At 35.9% G+C, this 25,467-nt stretch overlaps 1 protein-coding gene across 1 annotated transcript in view; it reads right to left on the bottom strand.

The window, feature by feature from the left end:
• Window positions 1-25,467, bottom strand: part of CLSTN2 (calsyntenin 2) — a 397,862-nt gene that overhangs the window by 226,699 nt on the left and 145,696 nt on the right. Inside the window, exon 2 of the mRNA XM_074877726.1 lies at window positions 13,681-13,803. Within this exon, the coding sequence (XP_074733827.1) occupies window positions 13,681-13,803 (123 nt within the window). The remainder of the gene's footprint in view (window positions 1-13,680; window positions 13,804-25,467) is intronic.

A 25,467-nucleotide genomic window follows, 5' to 3' on the forward strand; every position in this document is an offset into this window, starting at 1 on the left:
ATGTGCAGTAAAAAGTCCATTATATCTGGTAATAAAATCTTTCTTTTAAAAAGCTGTTTAAAATTAAAAGTAAATTAATGTATTGCAATTAACCTGAAACGAAGACAGATGTCCAACAGCATGACAAGTTTGAATCCCTACCAGTCTCTTTTACAACCTCTTCTCCAAAAATTTGCTCACATCAACAATTAACCAGAAAATTAAGTCCCACTGAGAGACAAAGTCCCCAAATGCATCAAGGGCAGACAACACAGCTTGTTCTTAAAGTGGTATTCAACTATGTATTTAAAGACTGCATTTTAAATATGTTTAACTGTATTAATTGCATATATCATAAGCTGTCATATTTAAAAACACCAAGAGAGGTCTGATATTAGCCTCTACTTATTTTTGATACACTCTCTAAAAAAACAATGAGAGAATGACAAGTTAAAAAGTACTTACTTGATATATGTTGTCAAGGTTCACAAGGGACATGTGGCCCTTCATGATTATTAGATGATTACAGTCAACACAGAACTGCTATACAAGCTAGTACAATTTGGATATGAACCAGTGCCAATTTGTTCACTCAATACCTGGCCATTTTGCCATAAGAGTGAACTGTAAGAGTCAGTCTGCTGTCAACTTTCTTCAGTGTACTTTCTTCTGAATTTTATATGAGCACAGGACACATAAAGAGCATTTATGGCTTAGCAGTCATATAAAGTTAAACAATTGGTGTTAGGAATTTTTATTTATAACTAATATTTTGTAGGCCTCCATTTTTGTGTGTATTCTACATAGCCACAGTAGCTATGAGTGAAAAGAATAGTTTACATAAAAAGCTAAAGATCCTTTCTAAAAGTAATATATTTTGAAATAAAAGTATCAGTCCAACACAGAAAGGAAGGCATACACTAAACAGTGAAGCCTGTTCTCCTCTCTGACTCAGTTGAGAAGAAATATGAAGATAAAGAACATTGCCAGCTGACTTCAGCCAGGTCGCTGCGACGGAGACCATCTGTTTCCTTTCCTTTAACAAGTGGCCTTGCCATTGCTAACACAGGCATCCTCCCCAAATCCATAGAAAGCAGGCAGACTATGTTTCTGATATAGCATTACAACAACCTCATGTGTCCTCCCACCCACCACCTCTTTAGCAATTTAATTTCTGATAGAAACATCCAAACATCATAAAATCACAGGATCATAGGACAATTCAGGCTAAAAGGTATCTCAGACAATGTCCTGCTCAAAGCAGAGGCAGCTATGAACTCAGGTTACTCAGGGCTCTACCCAGTTGGGTCTTCAAAACCTGTAAGGATGGAGGTGGCTCACTCTCCCTAAGCATCCCAGCCAAACCTTTGACTGTCCTGGTGAAAAAGTTCTGCCTTATATGAAGTCTGAACCCTTCTTGTTTCAATTCCTATCTGTTGTCTCTCCTTCTCCCACTATGAAGGGCCTGGGTCCATCTTCTCAATCCCCTCCTCATAGGTACTGAGGGGCTACTGCTTTGTTCCCCCCAAACCGTCTATTCCAGGCTGAACAAGTCCAGTTCCCTCAGTTTCTCGTCACGGGCAAGTGCGTGCTGCAGCCCCCTGACCAGTCTCACTATGATGATTTTTATATAAAAGCTGGCCCATTTGTTTCTGTGGATTAATATTTAGGTTCTATTTTGCAAATTATGGCTAAATTGTGATTACTATGGCCATTTTGTCTCTGTTCCTTGAATTTGATGTCGTACTGAATTTGCACAGTGCAGTTATAGAATTGATTTCATTCAGGAAAGGAGGAATAAACAGAACAGCCTACAAAGAAACAAAGCCTCAAAATACAAAAATAGTAAAAGAGAAAAGCATGTCTCACCTCAGGGGTCTAGTTATCTACTATATTTTACCTGCAAAGGCCAATTACCTGAATGAAATGAATATATATTTTGTGTAGCAGAATAAGTATTCTAAAAGAAGAATTTTTATTTTTTTTTTAAACCAGCTTGAACTGTTTTTTATATAGACAGTAAATGCAACACCACAAAAAATAACAGAGGTTAATCATTTAGGAAAAAAAAGGCAACTTACACCTCCTTTCTGCCAAGCTCCTTCTCATGCCCAGCACATGAAAAGCGAAGGTGACTGTGTAATAGCTGAAATAAGCATCCTGACAACTGAACATATCAGATGTACTTGACTATGTCTGGTATTTCCACATGCTGTAGCTACATCAAAGCCATCCAGTCTCTCTGGATTAACAGATACCTGAAAATGTAGGCAATTAATTTTTTTCAATTCCCTTGAAGCCTGCTACAAGCCCAGCAAAACCTAGATGTTATATTAGCCCTTTGTTCTCAACATGTCTTCTTAAAAAAACCAGCAAATTTTTACAGTATTTCTCTCAACTTCTCCTTGCTGCTTCACTGTATTCTCAGCGGAATCAGTACCATACACAACATCCCAGTGACATTTCTCAATGTGATTAAGAAAATACTTGGTACTTTACGTCATGTGTTGTGTTTTCATAATAAATAATTGGACATTTTATCTCTTGGTATTAAACCTATAATGGCCACAAACAAATACAGATCTATTCAATGACAAGCATATCTAGCTTATTCCACATTTTTAGTAAAAAACAGGACACATTTAGTTTCTTCACAAAACAGAACCCCAAGACTACACACTCATGAAATTATTTTTTAATTTTGAGAAATAACAACCTTAAACATGTTTACACAATGTATCCTGTATGAACAGTCTTCAACCTTTTTGTAAGAATGTATTTCCCCCTCTTTTCCCCACTCCACTATTTGCCAATACTTTCTCTTCATGTCTCGTCTCTAACTCCGCAATGTCTCAGTAATGCGTCTTCCTTACTGGTTGGGAGCTGGTGCAACAGCCATAGAGATAGAGCTGTGTAACCATATTGATGGACATCTCTAGCAGGATTGTTAGCTCAGGTGCAACGTCCACACTAATTCAATTGTTCCATGTACTATAAACATCCTACATACCTATACCATAAACAACTATGGAACAGAAAACAGTGATAGCTGAGAACAACAAATTCTCCTTGTGCTTAGTGTTGCGCAAGGAGACTCAGTGCTGCATAGTCACTGATAAAAGCACTTAGATTTTTTTATAGTCTAAACACACAGAAAAAAGGACAGTGGAGGAAACTCTAGGCCAAGAGAACAAATTGGTTTGATTCATTTCACACAGCCAGAAACAGAAGAATTGAGTAGAAAATCGATGCCCTAAACTACCTGTCCAGAGTTTGAATTCTTTATATTCTCCTTCCCCCTCTTGCTTCATAAAAGTAGTATCATATGCATTTTTTTAGGCTGTCCTAGAAAGCAAAGGGAGCAACAGAACTTACAGGCTATTGAGAGAGTTTATTCTAGTCCAGAAAATTAACTTTTTTTTCAGATGTGAGTGGAAAGTAGCAGGTTTAAAGGTAAGTGGGGTTTCTCAAGTATACTTTCCATAAGGGAATTGCTGACCAGTAAGCAAAAGGAACTCTAAAGATTAAAAAATTACCTAGTTAAGCTTTTCTTTTAAAATATTTTTAATATTTAGAAATTATTTCAAGCAAACTATGTGTTCCTGCTGCATTAAACTAACTCAGGTAGTTCCATTCTGAGGAATAAATTTAACACAATATTTTCCCAACTAATTTAGCCTATTCATTTTACAGTGAACTGGAATCCTGTAGTGCTAATTCTGTTGCAGTAAGCTTCTAAGTGATGAAAATTCCAATTCCACTTGTTATGTTACTAACACTTCATGGTATAAATTATTTTTCTAAGTCTGCATAAATAACACTTCATGCCTTTACAAATGATTTTTTAAAAATTAATCATTCTTCACCTAAGAATATGACAAGATAGGAACACACACAAAGAGAAAATATTTATATGAAGGAGATTGATGTAATTGAATTAATGGACAGACCATGGAAGGAATGAAAGTATAAAGAAAGATATTAGAGTGGAAGTTGTGCTGTTTGACTCAGAATAGTTGATTATTCCTTCACTTGGGTCCTCACACTACTTCTTTCAGCCCTCCCTCTGAGAGTCCTTTATGTTATTATAGTACTGGAAGTAAAGACGGCCACAGGTTTTGAATCCCCGGGTTGATATATCCTTGAAAGCAAAAATGGACAGGTCAAGTTTACTACTTTTTGAATACCAAATAATGAAGAAAAATAAACTATGAAACAAGAAAAACTGTAACAGGGGTATCATTCTTGTTTCTTTCAACCTCGTCGCTGTCCAGATTCATGCCTTTGAGTTATGCTTGCTGTCATCATTTTTCAAATAATTCAATTTATATCAATATATGTTTTAAAATGCTTATTTGTACCTGATATTGTAAGAACTTAAGCAACTATGATATTCACTGCAAGCATAATGACAAGGAGGTCTAACTACAGCAGGGGTTCGTTACATTTTTCACCTGCTTACACATATTTGACAAGCACTAATTTTAAGATATGAGCCTGTAAAAACCTAAGGCAGCCCTCAACATATAACTTACACCATAGTAAGAGAATTATTTCTCATCCTTTTTATGTCAAACTAGAGGATTCAGAGGCAACTATTTATTTACCTTAATTACACATGCTGCAAATTGGCATGAGACTGCTCCTACGAAATAGCACTTCTACCCTTAAACAAAATTTTAAGTTTGCTGACGAATCTGTTATGTGAATTTTGGAGTGTACACAGATCACAAAAGTCCCATTTTAAAATGCTTGAAGTCACTTAACATCATAGAAGGGAAAATACTATGTACTTCCTACAAAGCTGTCCTTCCTGTAACATTCAGGATTTAAACTCATAGCTGAGGAAACATCACTGATTTTAGAGAACTAGTGAAGTGTATAGAATCCATGCTTAACTACATAGCAAAAATTACATCTCAAAAGCAAGTTACAGTCTTAGTTCACTCCAAACCATTCCACTGCAGAAAAAAAAATTATTAGAATAGTACCTCAACAAAATAAATTACTTTCTGCAGCTTTAAAAACATTTTGTTGAAAATAAAGAAGTAATGGATGTAGTTCACTGAAATAAATTATTTCATATTTCAGCTGCAGATTCAAGTACGTTGTTCACAGCTAAAATATACATGAATATAGCTGGAAAATTGCATTGTTTTGTGTCATTCTATTCTATTCTTAAATGATGGACAGTCAGCACATGGGACAAATTACTATAGTATCACTGAGTTTAGTTCTACTGACTCAAGATTTATCATCTCTTAGAAATGTCTCCAAAAAGGTGTTTATTAGCAATGTTTTACATATTACCGTCACCAGAGTTTATTGAGATACAGCACAAAGATTTTTATCAATTAAGAACTGCTGATGAACCAAAACCATCTATCGACACTTTCATTTCACTAACAGTCACATAAGGATTTTTTTATAAATAGACAAGCTTTGAAATTCCATAACTGAAACATTAGCAAAAGCATTTAGAAAAAAAATAGATTGTTCCTGGATAGATACTTAGCTTTGCAAGTCAAAGTAAAATTCATTGTTCGCCTTCAATGATCACTAAAGAAAAAAACCTGCATGAAACTTCATGACCAATTCTTACAAAAAGAAAATATTTTTGAGGTCAAAAACATAACATTATTATGACTAATAGTATATTATCAAAGAATAAAATGGGGAAGCAGAGACTTATTTTTTTGAACTTCCTATAAAATTTGCCAGATGTAATCAGATCTGGTTAAGAAAAAGAGTTTATCATTCCTAAATTATTGCATTTTGTTTCACTGGGGTTTTTTATTTGATCCTGGATTCAATTCAAATGAAACAATTGTTTCCCAGAATTGTCAATGACTCTGTATTGCAATTTTATCTTTCACAACAATTAGGATCTTACAGGTGAAGCTGAAGGTTTTTAGCAGAGTAACAGGAAGGTCCAAGAAAACTGCGTCTCTGTTTCCCCTGTCACGGACAGGGCTGCTGGGTAACAGCAATTCCCGCAGTACAATTTGTGTGAATTTGGCACAGATCTTTGCTATCTTGAATAGAAAAATTTTATATACTGGTGGTTTGGTTTTTTTTGGGTTTTTTTTGGGTTTTTTTTTGTAGAAAGCTTTGTTTTACTGGATTATCTGGCTATCACCAGCCTTAGTTCTGACAACACAACATTAACAAGTTGTTAAAGTTTGTGGATTTTTTATTAAATGTTCATACAGCAAGGCTTCATTAGCTTCAAAGAAGGTGTGTGACACAAAATCTACATCCGTTGTCAGAGCATAAGAGCAGTTACCCATTTTGGGACCTACGGGATTAGCAATTCCAGTACCTCCCATTTAGGTTCATCTCTAGTGTTTTGCCCAGCCCAGAAGTTTAACAACTGATACTATTTTCCTAGCAACTTTGGTTATAACCTGCTTTTATTAAATAATTTTTTAATTAAATAGACATTTACTATGATAATTCAGCACAATAAAATACCAGATTCTGTCCCTGTCCTCATGTGTATATTTGCATATCCACAGCAATATTCTCCCCTAATTTTCCAAAGATCAAGCCTTATTTATAAAGAAAACTACTCAAAACAGTTCCAATTTATTTCACATTAATATTTTCCCTAAGTAGTCTAAAAGCCCAAATGAGTATCATCAAACTATAATTAGTTGGTTACTTTACTTGCTTCTTTCTGGCTTCGAGTAATTTAGCATATTTAGGTGTAATAAAGTTTATCTCAACGTTCTCATTCATTACTGGTTTTGTCTGCCAGAAGCAACTTACGTTCACTGTCCATGCATTAAAGTCTAATTTTCTTCCTAACCACTTACTCCTGCAATGACACACCACTCAGCAGCTACTAAAAGCTCTATTAGAACAGTCTGAACACTTCTTGAACCTTTGGTCTTCTTTCAAGACATTAATGTTGTCTACTTTTATTTCACTTCTGTCAAAATGACTAAGGCAGGCAATCAAACTTAATTGGCAAAAATTTCAAGAAAAAAAAAATCACAAACACAAAAAAATCCCTCAAACCCCTCATTTCTGAACTTCAGGGACTAACCAACAGAGGTCACTGTCAGAGTGATTTTTTTTTTATGCAGTCTTAATCTGAAGTGTGAGCATTTATCACACTAATTTTACTGGATGACGAGCAACATCCCTTAGGTCAAAACCAGCATCTCTGGAATCAATTGTGCTATTCCCAATTTTTTATTCTACCTTAGGTTATGATCACAATGAAGAGATTCTTTTTTTGCTTTTAAAGGCTACACAGTCTTAACTAATTAAGCTACATTAATAAATGTAAACTTCAAGATAGAAATTTTAAAAATCAGTAGGTGATTTGTTATAAACAACTGCAATGCTCCATGATTTCATTTACAGTTCAGATTTTTTGATCATGCATCATTTTCACAGTGAAATATTTAACACAGATGAAATCGGCATGTTTTAAATCTAGCTGACAGTGAGTTAAAAATGATATTCAGAGTTGTAATTTGAAAAATAATTTCCATATTTTTAATGTTGTACTAAAAACATTTTTTCTGTTATTAATGTCACTGCTTACCAATAAAAACAAACAAACAGGCTAGACAGTTTCACAGTTTGAAGCAAAGAAATGGGACTTTGTGTTCAGCCCCTGGGTGTAAGTGGACTGACAACTACTGGATTTGCTGTGGTGCAGCTGAGAATACATGCTCCTCTGAACTGCTAAAATAACAAAGATGATTTGGGAGAGTTTGTGGTCAAACTTCATTGGAAAAGGATTTTCACACACTGGTGTTGAGACACAGCTGACCTTTAAAATAACTAGACTCACACTGGAGCCTGGAGCCTTTTTCAGGGTATCACAGAAAAAAAAACAACCAAACAAACAAAAACCCCAAAACCACAAAGAAACGCAAGTTCTGTAGAAGCAGGTTATGTCTTCAGTCCTTCTCTTCAAACAGTATTGTGTAGGTGCAGTATGTACTTACTTACTATTTAATTTAGGGAAATCTATTGAAGGAATCTCTCTTTAAAAATATATAATAAAATCCACCCAAAAGAAGGGATGTAACTTTAATTAGACTTGTACCAACTTGCAGGGTCAGCCATACAACAGTCAGTTATCACACACAGGCTACGAGGCTAGAAATTACTTAAAGGACTTGACTTTCAGGCTTAGGAGTGTTTTGGCTAGAAAGGAGGTGAGATCAACTAGATCAATTTGACAACATTCTGTTTCTGTGATAGCGAGAAGCCCTCACAAAATGCTGTAGGATTTTGGAAGGCTATTTGGAAAGGGCATCTGTCTGCATTTTAATAACAGCAACTCTGTTTCATCAGCAATGTTGTTCAAAAATAGATCTGAAAGGAACTTCAGGATGTCTCCAGTCCATCCTCCTGCCTAAGGCAGGACCCATTATACCTGTGTCATTCCTGATAAACAGTTTTCTGTCCTAATCTTAAAGATCTATAGTGACAGAGATGCAACAGCTTCCCTGAGGAATCTATTCCACACTTCACCATACTCACTTTCATGATGCTTAGGCTGAACTTTCTGTACCACAATTTTAGCTCATTAGTTTTTGTCCTTTCCACCATGGTTAGGCAGAGCAGGTTATTCCCATTCTTTTTTGCAGCAACAGCCTTTTATGTTACTCCCTAGAAGCACTGTAAGCATCTTAAACAGCATGGGGGATGGGGGGGCTTCACCTATCCATCATCTTACAGATACAGAAGCAAAGCAGAGAAATAGGAGGTGACTTTCAGAACAATGTGATGATGAATGTCCTTTTCACCTTGAAAGCGAAGAGCCTCACACTAGGTTGATACACTTGCATTTGAGTGCAATGTGTCGCACCAAGGTTAAACTGGATAATTTCACCACAGTGAGTTGGGACCATTAAGTCTTAAGCTACTTTTATGCTCTTGATAGATTTACAGATAGCCTTTGTTAAAAAGGTCAGATGTGTGTCTTTCTAGCTCCACACAGACAGGTACTCTGTATCTCCAAAGCAAATGCAAATCAGACTTCCTTTGCAGATGGAGTCCCAGTCTCTGACTACATTGAATTTTGGAAAACTACCCATACTGCTTCTCACACTTAAAAATTTGTGATGGTATTTTCAAGCTTTCCTTCAAAACTAGGGGTCTAAAAATGTACTTGCATGAAAAAGAGAAAGTCAGTATGTTCATATCATGACAATTTTAAGAACCATGATTTTACATATACTCCAATTATCACACAATGCACAATAGATTCATAAGATAAAGAGACACCAAAGACCATTCATTGCAATCTTGTGAAAGTCTTCATGCTTCAGTTATGAAATAGGCTGATCACATCTGACAGCCAGCATTTTCACAGGTGCATTTAGTCCTCTTAGTCTCTCATTAGTCCTCCCTGGAAACACAGACCTGTTGAGAGGGTAACTGCACAGAAGATTCCTTTTTCGCCTGTCATCACCCCTGATTTTAAACATTAGACAGAGGTGAGAAAAAAAGTGCAGATTATAGTCATTTTCTCTTGAGACCACTCCATGAATAGGGGTTTGACATGCACCATAATGTGTGTACTATCAAAAGAGGTTGACAAGACAATTAATAAAAGACTTACCTTAGCAGCCATGGAGAGGAAAAAAGGCACCAGGTATTAGGAACAATGTTAAAGTTTCCAGAAGAGAAAACAAAAACGCTCTTTAAAGTTTAGAGTAGGTCTATGCCACAGCTAACATTTAAACTAAAAAAATGAGAACATGAGAAAGGGTACAGAAAGCAACTAAAGCACTGGGGGCAGAGAAGAATCATTGATGAATAACAAATGTGTCTTAATAGCTTAGGTCTACTTTTGTGCTTAATAACAGTTATTAGGTGAAAAATAAGAAATGCATAAACCAGCTGTGCACCAGGGCATTTGACAGGAGCAAGGTGATCTGTATGTTGCTCAAAACATCCCTGATAATACACAGCTCAGAGCTGAAAAACCTGCACCATTTCCAGGCTCCTCTTGCTGAACTCTGAGCTTTTACAGTTGAATGGTACAAATAGCCCTTCCTGGTTCCTTTAAGCAAGGGCTGTACATTAGCCCTCTTCTGCATGGAAGGAACAGTGCAATCTCATTATCTGCTGGTATCTGCTATTAGTGTATGTCTTGTCATCAGTACAATCCTAGAGACTGCAGTGCTAGTTATCTACAGGTATTGCAGACCTCAACACTATGTTTTATAAAGCACATAATGCAGACAACTTGGAGACAAAAATTCAGTGAGGTTTGCAGTCTCCGATGTATGGCCCCAGCCCACTTGTTTTGACATGACATACTTTCTGGCTTGATACTACTGCACCTCCTTTCTGAAGATCTCCTTGCCTTGGCCATAAACACAAGGACTACCTACTCTTCTACAAGTTAAAAAAGGTTCCAAAAGGATTCCACCCTTACTAGCAAGATATAGAAATACAAGTATGAAATAAATACGCATTTCACCTACCATGACCTGTCACCTCTTTCAATAACAAACCCCGGAAAATTTCCTCAGTCTGTTACTGATAGAAGACAAGCACTTAAAAAGGAAGAAATTAAGAAAAGTAGAAAGATTACGCTGTCCACATAACATCTACCTACGCAGCTATACAGGCATTCCCTAGGAACATCAACCTGGTGGTTAACTTGAGAATTTGCTTTCTACTGTTCAATTTTGTTTCTATGAGACTTATGCCCACATGAAAACTGAGAGGATGTATAGCAGCTGGGCTGGGTTTTTTTTTTTTGTTTGGTTTGGGGTTTGGTTTTTGTTTTGGTTTGTTGGAAGGGTTTTTTTGTTGTTTGGTTTTGTGGGGGTTTTTTAAAGTCAAATACACACTGATATTATTGAAAAAAATGTCTACTTCTGTAAGCTAACACAAATACTAATGGAACAGCCATCAATCTGCTGGTAAACTATTGCAGTAGCTGTAGTTCCAGAGGAAGAAACCATGGATGTTTAGTCTTAATATAGCTTGTTCAAGGAGATCTTAGTAGATATGTAAGCACACATCACAAATTGCCTTGATATGTTCTTGAATCTGGGCCCATTTAAAACAAAAGGAAAATCCTGCAATAGACTATAAAATTAAAATCTTTTTCTACAATAGTTGGACAAAATACTGAAAATATTAATAGGGTGATGAAAAAGGAACTGTTGGAGCTCTGATTCTCTGGTACAATTGAAGACTGATATATTATACTGTAGAATAAGTTTTCCACACTTGAACAAAATGTAGTCACAGAAGAATTTCCACACTACAATATTAAATGTACAGCTACTGAATATTGTTAATGTTGTAGCCGTATCTATTTCCAGTTTTGTCCACTAAACACATTACACAAACTGTATTTTCCATAAAGAACTATAATAAAATTAATCGTGAAACCAAATAAAATTACATTATATTAAAGCAGAAATTCAAAACAGAAATAAGTTACTCCAACAATTTAAAAAGGCAAGAGTCTTAAAAAAAAGCACGTAGAGGTTTTTCCAAATAGGTAGGGAGTCCAGGCCCTTCGAGGGAATTAAGGGTTTAATCAGTATTATAATATTACATCTAGATTGCAGACCATGAGGCCAAATATACAATATTACCTGGAAATGAACTATTAATATCAGGGAATATGCACCAAGTATTTTCCCTCCTAGACCCCATAATACTTCTTAAAATATAAGTAATTCAAATCAATAAATGAAGAAACTAAATTAAAACTACTGTCTAATGTAACCTTTATCACAAAAGCCAGTCTGTCTGTGCAAGTTCAGTATTTCAAAGGATGATTTTCTACAAGAAGAGTAAATCACTATTTCATGGAAAAACAACCCACATTGATTGTTCCAATGTAAAAATCAAAGAAAATAATCAGGTTAGCAAATCCCCAGTCAGCAAAGAGTTTGTAAAAGTATCAGCAAAAACAGCACATGGGATTAACAGCCCTGTAAAGATCCCAAGGGAATGCAAGTAAAAGAAGAAAATTTGAGACAGAACATTCATAATAATAGAAAAATCCCCCAAAAATGAAAAGGGCATCTTTTCACTAGGAATCAATCCTCATTCCTAAATAACTGTACCTGAAGATTTCACAGATAGGTTTAGTTTAGCAAGGATTTCATCTAAGTTTACGTTACTGTTTTCCACAAACATTTGGAGGAATGAGTTGCACATGTATGTAAAAGTTACCATTATAAGAAAAAAAGTGTATTCAAATACCCTACTGATAACTGTTTATCATCCACAGTCTCATTCCACGGTTTTCATTTTTTAACATATAGCTGCTTCTGGATGAATGCATTAAAAAGATAATTTGAAAGAAGTACTTTTTACTTTGCTTCAAAAACTAGTAACTGAGTTAAGGACACCTTATCCTGAGCATCTTTGTATGAAGTACCCCCACTCTGATTATAATTAGTACCTCCCAGTTAGAGGCTGTCTACTTACCTCTGAATGGACATTGATTATGCTTCCATTAGCAAGTAATTCGGTGCCATAGGAACTGATCAGCAGACAGAAGTGTTTCATGGTGTGGTTGCTCTATCCATATGTCTATGCTATTTGAGGCTTTTACCTATGACTAAATTTAGCTGAGTCCCCTCCACTGAACACCCCCACTGCATATATGGTTGAGGAGGAAAAATGTTCTGTGCAACCAAGAACCACGGAGCACCATGAGTGACAAATCGATCTTGATATTAAAATGGGGTTCAACATATAAAAAACATTCATGAATCCCTCTTTTGCAAGGTATGAGTTTATGCCAGTATATGCTTTTGGGGAAAAGGGCTAATAATAATACCTACATGATGCTGTAAAACGCTCTTTGGGCCAAGTACTTTGACTTACTGCTTACTAAACATGACTGTATTCCACAAGAACAAGGATACTTATTTTCACTATTTCCTTTCCTTATAAAAGATGAACGTTCTTAAGCAGTATAAGCTTTTTAACAACTGCATCTTTTTAGGATCTTCAGAACAGCTATCAAGCATTCATATCATCTCTTTAAAAAATATTTTTAATGAAACAGGGAATTTAAGAGAAAACTTGCTTGACATGCAAAAGTACTATTTTCTGCTTAAGGAACTCATAATATGATGGAATAAGTGTCAGGAAAAATAGACTTAATACAAGGAAAAACTTCTACATGACATACATCTACCATACAGTAATCTAAGCAAAAATCTTCAAAACCTCATTAAATTTTCTGTCCAAGTCTTGACAGCTGTAAAGTACTAACACAGTAACATAAGATTTGAGCAACTTTAAGTATCTGTCACATTGTTTGCCTATAACCAGGGAATGGAATAGGAAGACAGAAAGCAGAGGCTGTTATTACTAAACAGAATCAACTATGTATAATTACTTTAGGCAATTGTAATGAATCATTTCTATAAAAGCAAGTCCAAATTTAATTATATAATGCTTGTGTTTTCATTAAAAAAATGTTGATAGTGTAAGCCTTCTGCATTATGATGTTTTTAATCACTTCTGCTTCACAACAAACGAGCAGACACATTCATAGTAAAAGACACCTTATTTCAAGGTCTATGGGGCAATGGTCAAGCCCTGAGTACCCAGATACAGCCGCTAAACATGTCCTTCCGATTACATAATCTCTGCACAACAAATTCATTCCTTCCAAATGTTAATGACTTCATAACATAATTCATCAACTCAGATGCTGCAGTTAGTGTATGTTCCTACCTGCAAAGGGAACAGGTGCATCTTTATCCAAAGCAACAAGGGGAGGATCCAAAATTACAGTGTCATTGTTTTCAGTTATGACTCCGTGGTACGATGTCTCAATCCAGGGCTTGTGTTTGTTCACTAGAAAAGAAATGGTATGCTAAATTAATTTTATTTGTGTTTTATATCCATTTAGTTCATTTTATATTTAAAGAGAAATTATTTAACACACATCCAATATTAAAGTTATTACTCAAAAGCTGCTAACAAGATCCCAAACTACTTTATAAACATTCAAATATGAAACCAAAATGATATGTATGTTGTACCTTAATTCATTGATGAGAAAACCAACACTTACAGACATCCCTCCAATTAAAACACCAAAATAAAAAGACAATTTTCAAAATATTTTTAATGTGTTCCCAACTGTCAGACATAATTAGGGTCATACACTTTTGAAGGAATTGCTTTCAGTTGCAAAACCCTGATGCAAGAGAAAGGAGGTCCAGAGAAACACAACTCTTGTCAAGGAACAAAGACAAGCAGGAGGGCAGGTGAGAACATTGGACTCTTGGTCAACTTCTCATTTTATATTTTTGTAAAAATATCTAAAATTACTTTTGTGTTCTGTACATTGTAGACAAAAAATAAACTTCTACATTTTAATCACTTAGATAAAAGCTGCCACCTCTTTTCTTTTTAACCAGCTTTAGTTATGCTTAAATGGGATCTGAAGTTTTTCTGAAAAATCTGTCCTTCAAATACAGCTGTTGAACATTAGGATATCTGGTCTTGAAGTACATAGCAAGACCACACAGAAAGACGCTTTTTAAGTAGGGGATACACCATGTATCATCAGATTGTCTTACTTCTGAACCCTTTCAATGTACATCCCTCTCACCAACCATCTCCTATTTATTGGACAGTATGAAGATGCATTTTCCCCTTCCTTTTTATTTTGTAAGAGTCTTAGATTTGCTATGCTTATAATAGCACTTTTTTTCCCACAGACAGAATCTGAATGTTGTGTTTTTGGAACTCCTACATAAGTAATACAATGGTGCTAGCCTAAATAAATTTCAGTATGAAAAATGTACTACCTCAGCTATGAGGGAACATTGCACAAATCTACCACGTTTTCACCAAGTCCAGACACAAGGCATTTTTTGTACATATTATTTAGTTGTGTGTATCAGACGCCAAGGAAGACATCTGGTGACGTAACAGAAATCACCTCAAAGATGGAGGGTTGACACTTAAAGCCAAACCAAATTGAACCAGACGGGATTATGTAAAAAAACTCCACCATAAAAAAAAACCACCAACCAAACAAAATCCACACACCAACACACAACCCAGAAGTCCTTCCTGCCTTGTCTTCCAGAAAACCCCCAGACAAGAATGAGTTTCAAGTTTCTCTCACATAGTTTCTTCTCTGTGAAGAAAGTAGCAATAAACACCAAGAAAACAGAAAGGGCTCTGGCCACAGTGGAAGAGCTAGGCAATTAACAAATTACTTTGTTCACTGGCTATTTGGAAAAAGCAAAGAAATATATTTATGGCAAACTGGAGTTGATTCTTTTTCCTTCTTGTTTCTTTGTTTAATCATTAGGAAATTGTGGACTCAGGAAGAATGATCTGAAGTCCTTTTAAAGCTGAATTATTTTATATTCTAACCATTAATATGAGAACTTTGACCTAATTTACATGTTGCAATATTTATTCTTTCAGAAGAAATCATATTTACCTTCACAGTGGTTTTGCCCATTTTTGAAATAGCTAAGCAATGGGAAGATTAAACTGGGGATGTGTCAGGGAAAGATGAAATGGAAAATAGGGAACTCAAATCTCTTCATCTTGTAATGACTGTACAGCTAGAGGAGAGAGTGGCAAGTTTATGTAGTCGGATGAAGGCTGAAAGTCTTTTTGATGTTGAAATTTGAGAAGTGATGGATACAATTTCAGAGCTTTGTTTGGCATTTGGGATTCCAGTTTGCAGGGCAGTTAAAGTGCTCTGTATCTGTTATTTGAATATGTGAATTGCCTGAACATCCACGCACATAAATACGCTCCACTGGTCCTCTGATATGACTCAAAAGCTTTGATTGACACATGCTGTACAGAGGAAAAGATGATCTCTTGATTGAAAGCAGATACAATTTAACAATAATTAACTAGTGCATAAGAATTTGCATGAAAAGGGAACTCCTTGGGCAACTAAAAGTCAAAGTACCAAACCCAACTTTTCCTTTCTCCTGGTTCTGTTAATTGTCTAAATTCTCACCAAAAAACACCCCGAAAACAACAAACCAAAAAAAAAAAAAAAAAAAAAACCAAAACAAAAAACCACCCCAAACCAACCAAAACCTACCAAAAAAACAAAACCCCAAAAAATCCCTGCCTACCATAGATTCTACAGAATGGAACTGATGACACTTTCACTTAAGAAACAGCCTCAGTATACAGTAACTACAATTCTGCTAGCCTTATCTTTTTTCCATTAGTGTCCCATGAGCAATAACAACAGTCAAATGAGTGACAGTAACATAATTCTTTAAATTATGTTGGGGCGGGAAGAGAAGAAAATACATTAGGAAGGAGCTCTACAATTTAGCCCTACACCTTAGAGAATGGTATTAGTAAGAAGAAAGGAACAATAAACCAAAAGTAAAATACAATAAAAGGTCAAATTATTTGCAAGCTCTTATGAGGTACATCTCTCCAAAGGAAAAATTATGACTATACAAGCTTTGTATAACTTGTGGTGTGGAAATTCTAAAAATAATGGAAATCATCCACACTCTTTGGGAGTGCAAAACAATTCTTTTGCATCAAAAGATCTATAAGTTTGAAATATTTTCACATCATTAAAATTATTCATCCTTTTACACTGTTTTGGATACTTATTTCAAATTAAGAACTCTATAATACTGAGATTAGTGGTTGGTGTTCTGGTTGGGGCGTTGTTTATACATTCTCTGCTAAAGGTTGCTAAAATGTTAACACAGAAACTAACTAAATGCATACAGCACTATACAGGATTTCATAAGATACTAGATTCTTTAAAAAGTACCTTCAAATATAACATGATTAATGAATACTTTACATTTCTTCCTCCAAGACAAAAAGGCAGCTACAAAATCTTAGTCTGGTTCAAATCAGTATTAATCCACAGGTCAACACACCTCTCAAACCTCTGATATCTTCCTATCCTTGCAGATGACACAAGTTGGGTGGGAGTGTTGATCTGCTCGAGGGTAGGGAGGCTCTGCAGAGAGACCTGGACAGGCTGGAGTGATGGGCTCAGGCCAACTGTAGGAGTTTCAATAAGGCCAAATGCCGGGTGCTGCACTTGGGCCACAACAACCCCCAGCAGCGCTACAGGCTTGGGGAGGAGTGGCTGGAGAGCTGCCAGTCAGAGAGGGACCTGGGGGTGTTGATTGACAGCCGGCTGAACATGAGCCAGCAGTGTGCCCAGGTGGCCAAGAAGGCCAATGGTATCTGGCTTGCATCAGCAATAGCGTGGCCAGCAGGGACAGGGAAGGGATCTTGCCCCTGTACTCGGCACTGGTGAGGCCGCACCTCGATTACTGTGTTCAGTTTTGGGCCCCTCACTACAAAAAGGACATTGAATGACTCGAGCGTGTCCAGAGAAGGGCAACGAAGCTGGTGAAGGGTCTGGAGCACAGGTCTGATGGGGAGCGGCTGAGGGAACTGGGGTTGTTTAGTCTGGAGAAGAGGAGGCTGAGGGGAGACCTCATCGCCCTCTACAGCTACCTGAAAGGAGGTTGCAGAGAGCTGGGGATGAGTCTCTTTAACCAAGTAATAAACAACAGGACAAGAGGTCATGGCCTCAAGTTGGGTCAGGGAAGGTTTAGACTAGATATTAGGAAGCATTTCTTTACAGAACGGGTTGTTAGGCGTTGGAATGGGCTGCCCAGGGAGGTGGTGGAGTCCCCATCCCTGGAGGTGTTTAAGAGTAGGGTCAACATAGCGCTGAGGGATATGGTGGAGTTGGGAACTGTCATTGTTAGGTTAATGGTTGGACTAGATGATCTTCAAGGTCTTTTCCAACCTAGATGATTCTGTGATTCTGTGAAAGTGATACACAAACTAAGTTTTTTGATTTGCATTTGCTAGAGATGATGGAAGAAATCTATATACAGATTTGTATGTGCAGTTTCAGGAATTTTGACAGCAGAGTACTACACAGCAAGCTAAACTCAAAAAAGCAAACAGACTGGATACTCAGCAAACGAGCTATACAAAAAATTATTTTCCTTCTTAAAGTGTATTAAGTTGTAGCACACATATTAACTCCAAAACTGAAGAAAACAAAGTATGTTTTTTTCTTTTTTTACAGAAGTTCTTTTCTGACAGCATTTATCGTTTACCTTTTCCTTGCATTTTTTTAGCTGGGTAAAAGCTGAAATGAGTACAATGCTTTCATGAATTCAAACATATTGAGTTAAGATGTACAGATGAAATATACCTATGCTGTGGGGTTTTTTTTAAAAACTTGCCTGCCTTCCTATAATTTATTTGTCATTCATATAAAATCATAATGTAAATAATTTGTATCATCTAGGATAAGGCAATTAATCTTTGTATGCACCATTTACACTGCGTTTTCATAGTCTCTCCCACCAAAGCTTGTAATTACAAGCCTTTGGATGTAATTAAACCATCTTGCTGGAAAACTGCCACTCTGTGTTCCATCTGCAAATGCACTTGGCACGTAAAACAATGAAGTAGAAAAAGGCAAAACAAATTCATTCTGTAGAGTCTGCAGCAAAACTCATGCCCCCAGGAACGTTGTCTTGAAAGTCAGTTCAAGGACAAGACCCAAAATTTAGCAAAATTATTACAGAGAAAGGCCAGAAGATGTTTAAAAACCCCAAAATATGCCAAACTCCTACACATGCTACTTTGGTGCCTCTTCCCCATCCTCCACACAGTGCCCTGGGTGTTACCCCTTCCAGATGGCATGCCCAAAAACCCACCCTGTTACTTGCCACCTGATACAGGGTAAGAAAAACAACCAACCGCTCATGCCAAACTCCCCTACAAACTATGATTGCATCTGTGGCCTTTACACCTGCACCAAATGGCCGGTGCATAGGAAGCTCAGCAGCAGAAACAGAGAACAAAATCACAGACAAGACTGATACATCAGCAATAGGAAAAGAAAATATCAACCATCTCCCATCCTGAGCTCTTTGGCAATCTACCAAAAGGCCCTTTCAGTATGGCTATAGTACACAAAACTCTGTCTGTAATGTCTACAACATTAAATGATGACTGCCTGCTTTATCAGATTGCAAGACATGCACAGGGCTTTCTGAAGGCAACCACACTCTCTGCAAATTAAACCTTTCATGTCTCAATGCCTGTGAACAGAGCTGCAATTTGCCAGTGCAAAAGTATTATTATAACTGGACCACAATATACACAAAATATATGAGGACATCATCTTATGAGGAAAGACATCATCTTTTCTATAACCCAAGATAGACACTTGTTTGGGGTGGGGGGAGTGGGTGGAAAGCAGCATGTGTACAAGGAATACAGTACAATGGTATTTCCAAAATTCAGATGGTTTCTGACTTAAAATATTTAGGAAATGTCACTGATACAAAAATAACACATTATAAAAGAACTATGAAAAAAGCTAATATTAGAAGCTTTAACTACTCACACTAGGGCAGTCAATATTGTCTAGCTGATTTAACTGCTGATTTCTAAACTGTAGGAAGATAAAACTTTAGATAACAAATTATATGTGTTAAAAACTGCTTTATGGATGCAAATGATTTCTTTCTTTGTTTTTTCCATAATAGCATAATGGATCTATTTGCCATTTAAATGTACAGATAATATGCTCACTCATCTCTACCTCTAGCTTAAAGAGGTTGTTGATGCCAGTAAAATTGGCAGAAAACTTAGGCTTTCCAATCACTTAGTTCAGCTCCAATTCCTTTCATCTGCTAACTTCAATGATCTTCAGCTCAGCCTGTTGGAATCCTGTCTTTCTAAGTGTCAATGGCCTTCCCCTAAAAACCAGCCAAATTAAGGATGCTTAGTAAGCCTTTTAAACATATGCATGAAATCCCATTAACTTCTGTTGAATACAAGAGACTGAACCTCATGCCTTATGCAGTCTGCACTACAAGCGACAAGTCCTTATCTTGTACAGCAAAGAGAGTGCTTCTAATGCCCTATTAGGAGGATACTGCATAACATAAAAATCCTAATGATGCAGATGACATACTGACACCTGCAATGCACAATCATTACAGCTGAAAAAACCTCCTCCCCAGATCTGGATGCCGTTGGTTTGGCTGTCTACTCCTCCTTTAGGGTATGCTTTTCTGGGTAAATGCCACAGTAAGACTTATGGGGTCAGCAAGGGACAGAGTTCTAGATCACTGTTTCAGGTATTTCAGAGAAAAAGGCTATTGAAAAATAGATTTTGTCCATTATTAAAATCCAGTGGCCTTTTCTCGGGATAGTTTTAACAGTCTTTGGCTTTGAATCAAGTAGTAGAAACTTTAAAGAGGAAGAGGGAGAGGCCAGAAGATAATTTTGGTTCACAAATGTGGCTTGTGCCATGTTCACTCTTACATGATCAAGCTAGAAATTTTGAAAATGCACATGCTTAACAGAAATTTGCTAGTCTCTAGTAACTCTAGTTACTGATAACTGGAATATTTCAAAGATCAGGTTTTCAAAAAGCAAGTCCTGTTCACATAGTTCATACATGTGACTGTGTTGTGCACATGTAACACTATAACATAGCAGACCTCAATTCCTCCAAGATACAACCACAGATGCAAACCTGGATTTCTTGCATTGCCTGCTCCAGAATAGTCTGGGGCTAGAAACCAAAGATAGGAAAAAAATCTAAAATCTCATCAAGTAGCAGCTAAGAACAAAGAGTTCAGAATATAGGCAGATTTGGGGGTTTAGGTCACTAAAGAAATAAGGATTTGGCGTTGGTAAAGAATTTAAGTCCTCCTCTGGGAAGGCAGAGAAAACAAGGACATGGATAGATGCATTTTGAGTGAAAAGAAACTAAGCTAGAAATGGAAACTGAAAATGGCTCACAAGTAGGAGAATAAATGTTTGCATTTTACAGGATTAAATCTTTCTCAGCATTAGGAAGAAAAACCTCAAGTGGCTATATCAGCAGAAAACAGTATGCTATGTTTCCCTACATACAAAAGAAACTGAAAACTTTCCTGAAACTTTCACATATAAACCACATTTTATAAGTTTTGTCAGAGACAAACTGTAAAGAAGAAATTTATTATTCTGTCTCACACAGTTCTCCATGTGATGTCATTGCCTGAATTACTGAAACACCAGTAGTTATGGTTCACTTTTACATAGATAACTTTAAATTATAATGCTTTATATGCTTTTATATAAAATAATAATGTGAAATTCCTGCCAAGTAAGGCAATGTGAGCTTTGACACTAAGTTCAGAATTTGTATGGTTTCTGACATGTGATTACGAGATGTGATCTCTTTGGAGAACATTTTAACTAAAGAATACATTATAAGCAGTGCATCTCAGCAATATTAAATTGCTCAGTGGAGATCCTACAGATAAGTTGGCATTGGTCTGATCATACTGCACAACAAAAAGCTATTTTGCATGAAATAGACTGTACAAGAAAGTCTTCTGCCATAAGCACATTTTCTTGCCCCCAAGAGAAGGCTTTTCAATAACGACAGTTTCCATTAGCAAAATTTGTTCTTACATTAAAAAAGGGGAAAATCTGAGGCGCAGCACTCCTTTGTTAGTAGCTCATTCTTACTACAAGCTTATTTGACCAAGAGCATTGAGTGCCTTGTCTAATGGACTTGGTAATATTAAGCAGTAATCTATTGGCTAGTTCTAAAGTAAAATAACATACTCTGTATTCATTCTGACATTCTTTGAAGTTTATGTAGCTATAAATATGCTTGATTTTCTTTTTAAAATGGGATTTTTTCAGTGGAGAGAAATTGTTTTTAACACTGACCAAATCAATATTAAACATTCATCAGGAACTTACTAAATGCTTTAGTCAACCTAAACCTGTACTGTTCAGGAAGAACAGTCCAGCTACAAATTTCATAAAACTCTACTTACAATATTGATACATAAAAGTAAAAACACTGCTAAAAGTTTTGACCCTTATTTCCAAAAAGCACATTTTGAATTTACATATGCATATAAGAATAAACCTTTACACTGTGCCTCATTGACATCTTTTAGGTAATGGACCACATAGCTGTGCTCTGTGTCTTAAACTCTCTCTAAGCTCACAGGTTATTTTTATTAATACAAAAGAGATTTCATCTCCCTGATTAAGATGTCCAGTCCTTATAAATTTATCTATTGATATTTGTCATAATAAATAGCTACAGAGAACGCAAAACTGAATTCTAACCTAACACAGTCTATATGCCTCAATGTTCAGATCAGGAAGTTGCCTGTGTACTATACATAAAGGAAAACAATTGGAATTAGAGCATGAGTCTGACCCACAAGTAGCCATGGGAACTTCAACAGCACACATTTGATTAAGTCCTCATACATAAAAGTTTATACAGTTAAAAATCTTGGGGAAAGTATCTAATAGCATAAAAATGTTTTCATTCATGTCACAAGAACAGAAAAAGGTCACAAACAAACGAGGTTCTGCTTTCCTATGTATTTAGTTGTACTCAAAAAACATTTCATTTATCTTGCTTACCAACGCTGACCTTTAATTCAACACAAATTTCTTATGAGCAGCCTTATTCTCATTTAAAAATACATAAAAGCTTGAGATTCACAATATTTAACCTCTCTATCTTTTCATTTAACTTTCTTGAACATTTTGTAACTCCATGTTCACTATATGAAGCTGTTCCATTCTTACATGCTTTATCTTTTTTCTTTGGACTGAAAGCTGTTCAGAACATGGATTTATTTTTTCATGATGAGAGTTTATAGCACGCATTTTAAATAAACCTGACTCTAGTCCTTATTCCTTAAACAATAAAGGAGTGTCCTCTGAAGAGTTTTGTCAAATGATACTATCTTAACAGAGATTCCAGCACATGGAATCTGGGTATTCCAGATTCCCAGCCCATTCCATGGACTGGGTATTAATATCTTGTAAATATTCCAGGTATTTAAAACAATGCTGAGCAACATACGGATCACTAGTAAAAGTTTTTGTCTAGACAGTGTGTTGCCATAGGAAACAAACAAACAAAAAAAAAAATCAATGAAGATGCAGAAAAGCAAGAGTAATCCCCTAATGGCACCAAAGATAGACCTCATTGAGGAGTTACAGATCTGCAGGGTGCCCTGTTTAACCAAAGAACAAATTTGCACATATAATGCCTCTCTGATTGCCTGAAATATTAAAACCAGGGAATTCCAATTGCTGGCATTTCTTCCTGTGAATGTTCTCAATTATGACATCTCAAAAATGAGCATTGTAACTATTACAGAACCCCAGACATTTTAACATTTGCTGAGCAGATTTGCAAAGGTACTAGTTTTTCATCACCTTATCATTCAGGTTAGCAACAGTTTTTCTTTGTAAATAGTAACTTAAGTTGAAGCTTTAAAAATGGAAATTAAAGTAGCTTAGGTTTTATGCAATTATGTCTCAAGGACTTCAGCAATATTCTGCAGTTGAGAACGGTATTTTGAAAAATTCAAAGTTATAAACTGCTATTAGATTATGAGGCTAAAAGAAATGGAAAAAAAAACTTAAGAAATTGTAACCTTTATAAAATTTTGTGCCACACTATTTTGATAGCACAGACTCTTGAGTGTTATCACAAATTTAATCTTACTGAAATCCCACACTCCTACACATAAGCCTACACATTGGGAAATCTTGGAAAATGAGCTAAAGTCTAATGCCATGGATTTTAAAGGAGTAAGTAGTTTATTTTTTTTAAAATAGAAGAAAGTATTGATGTTCATCTTTCCATTATTTGTTCAAAATTACAGATTTTCATAGAGCAGGAGCTGAAGAATATTCCAGAAGAGAGAACCTGATTATGTAAAGGACAGGTATTGCTTCAAATTATCTGTTCTTAATCCAGAGAGATGGGGCCCCAGGCTAACTTGAAAGAGGCTAGTGATCTTTTTCTTTATTACGGCCACTACTCTTTCCAAATTAGCTTTGTTGGTTTTGAAATAGCGATTGCATTATCAAAAAGAGATGCTTTATTCCCTGATAAAAACCAAGAAAAATACATTAAGAGCAAAAAATAGGAAAAGTGCAAGAAAGTGTGAGATACTGACAAATTCCAGACACGTTTATGTGAGCAAAGGCTTGTGAAACTGAAAGGTTAAGGGAAAGATGTGACCGTGCACAGAAACATAGAGGCTGGGAGCATAAGAAAACTTTATAGTATGTATCCTCAGGGTGTCTTGTACCATTTTAGGACTATGGTTAAACCACAAATGGATGACACATATCAGAATCACTGTTACCCTGCAAGATGTACACATGTAAGATGACACATATCTGTTATATACAAATCACGGAGTTTCATGTTAGGACATCCTAATATTCAGGTACCAAAATCCACAGATTAAAAATTTAAGTGTAAAAATAACTATCAGTAGTATAGGCAGAAGTGCACTACAGAGAAGCAAAGAATAAAGTCCATTTGTAAGTATTTCCATATTTTGTGTTCAGATGTCTCTTAAATTGAAAGGTACCTCAACATAAATGTATTAACTGACTGTCCATCCTCACCCCAAACCTCTCTCCAGAATACACTTTAAAATATCATCATTTATTACATGATCCCATACATTAATAAAATAATGATTACATAACTTTTACTACCATGAATGCACAATGCAGATGGTGATTGACAGTATTGTCTGTCTCAATCACAGCAGAAAGCAGGAATGTAGCAAATAATGCAAAGGAGGATAAAGATAACGAGGGAGTGTCTTCGCATTTGCTGTCACTACAGTGGGATTGTATCCATGATGGTCATTTGTTATAGATTGGCTAAACAACAGTTTTTTCCTTTTCACTTTTATACAGTGCCCCTTATTAGTTTGTGGCCCTTGACTGAAGCTTCTACACACTCTAAAACAAATAATAATCTGTCTCCCCAAAAAAATCAATAGGAAAGTGGGTGTTCCAGAAATTCTAATAGTCGACACCTATGTGTTTCAGCTACCCAAGACAGAATAATGCACGTAGTTACATGGACTATATAATCAATATGTCAAGAATAGATAAATCCTGCTTTTCATAATAATACTTCATTCTTCAGCCATATTCTATCTACACTTTAATTTTTTATAGTTAATTTCTTTTCTTTTAACAGCTTAGTTTAGACCTAGGAACTGCCTGAAATAAATATTTTTTTTAAGCTTTGAGACTGTTTCTGATTATAAGCAGCTCTGACTTTATAATGCATTTAATTTAATACTTTATGTTCCTTCTCATTAGCAATGCAACCTTTATTTTTTTTCAAGGTAATACTCTTTCAGTATATTCTCTACAGATTTAAACCTAAAGTTATCACTCATCCTACTTGAGTGGTTTATTCTTTCCTTAAAACTCTCTGATCCATCTCTTCTGCATTCAACCTGAAAATGGCTTCTTCTTTTTCTTTCTCTTCTTCCCCCTCAACATCCTCAGTCTCTCCTAATTTCTAGATAATTTGAAATATATCAGTCTATTTACATAGAAATTAGGTTGCCAATAGCCTAGTTTTAAAATACAATGCATACATTAGCAAATACTCCCTCTTCATATACACATTTATGTATT

Source organism: Strix uralensis, chromosome 9 (genome assembly GCF_047716275.1).
Source record: "Strix uralensis isolate ZFMK-TIS-50842 chromosome 9, bStrUra1, whole genome shotgun sequence".
Lineage (NCBI taxonomy): Eukaryota > Metazoa > Chordata > Aves > Strigiformes > Strigidae > Strix > Strix uralensis.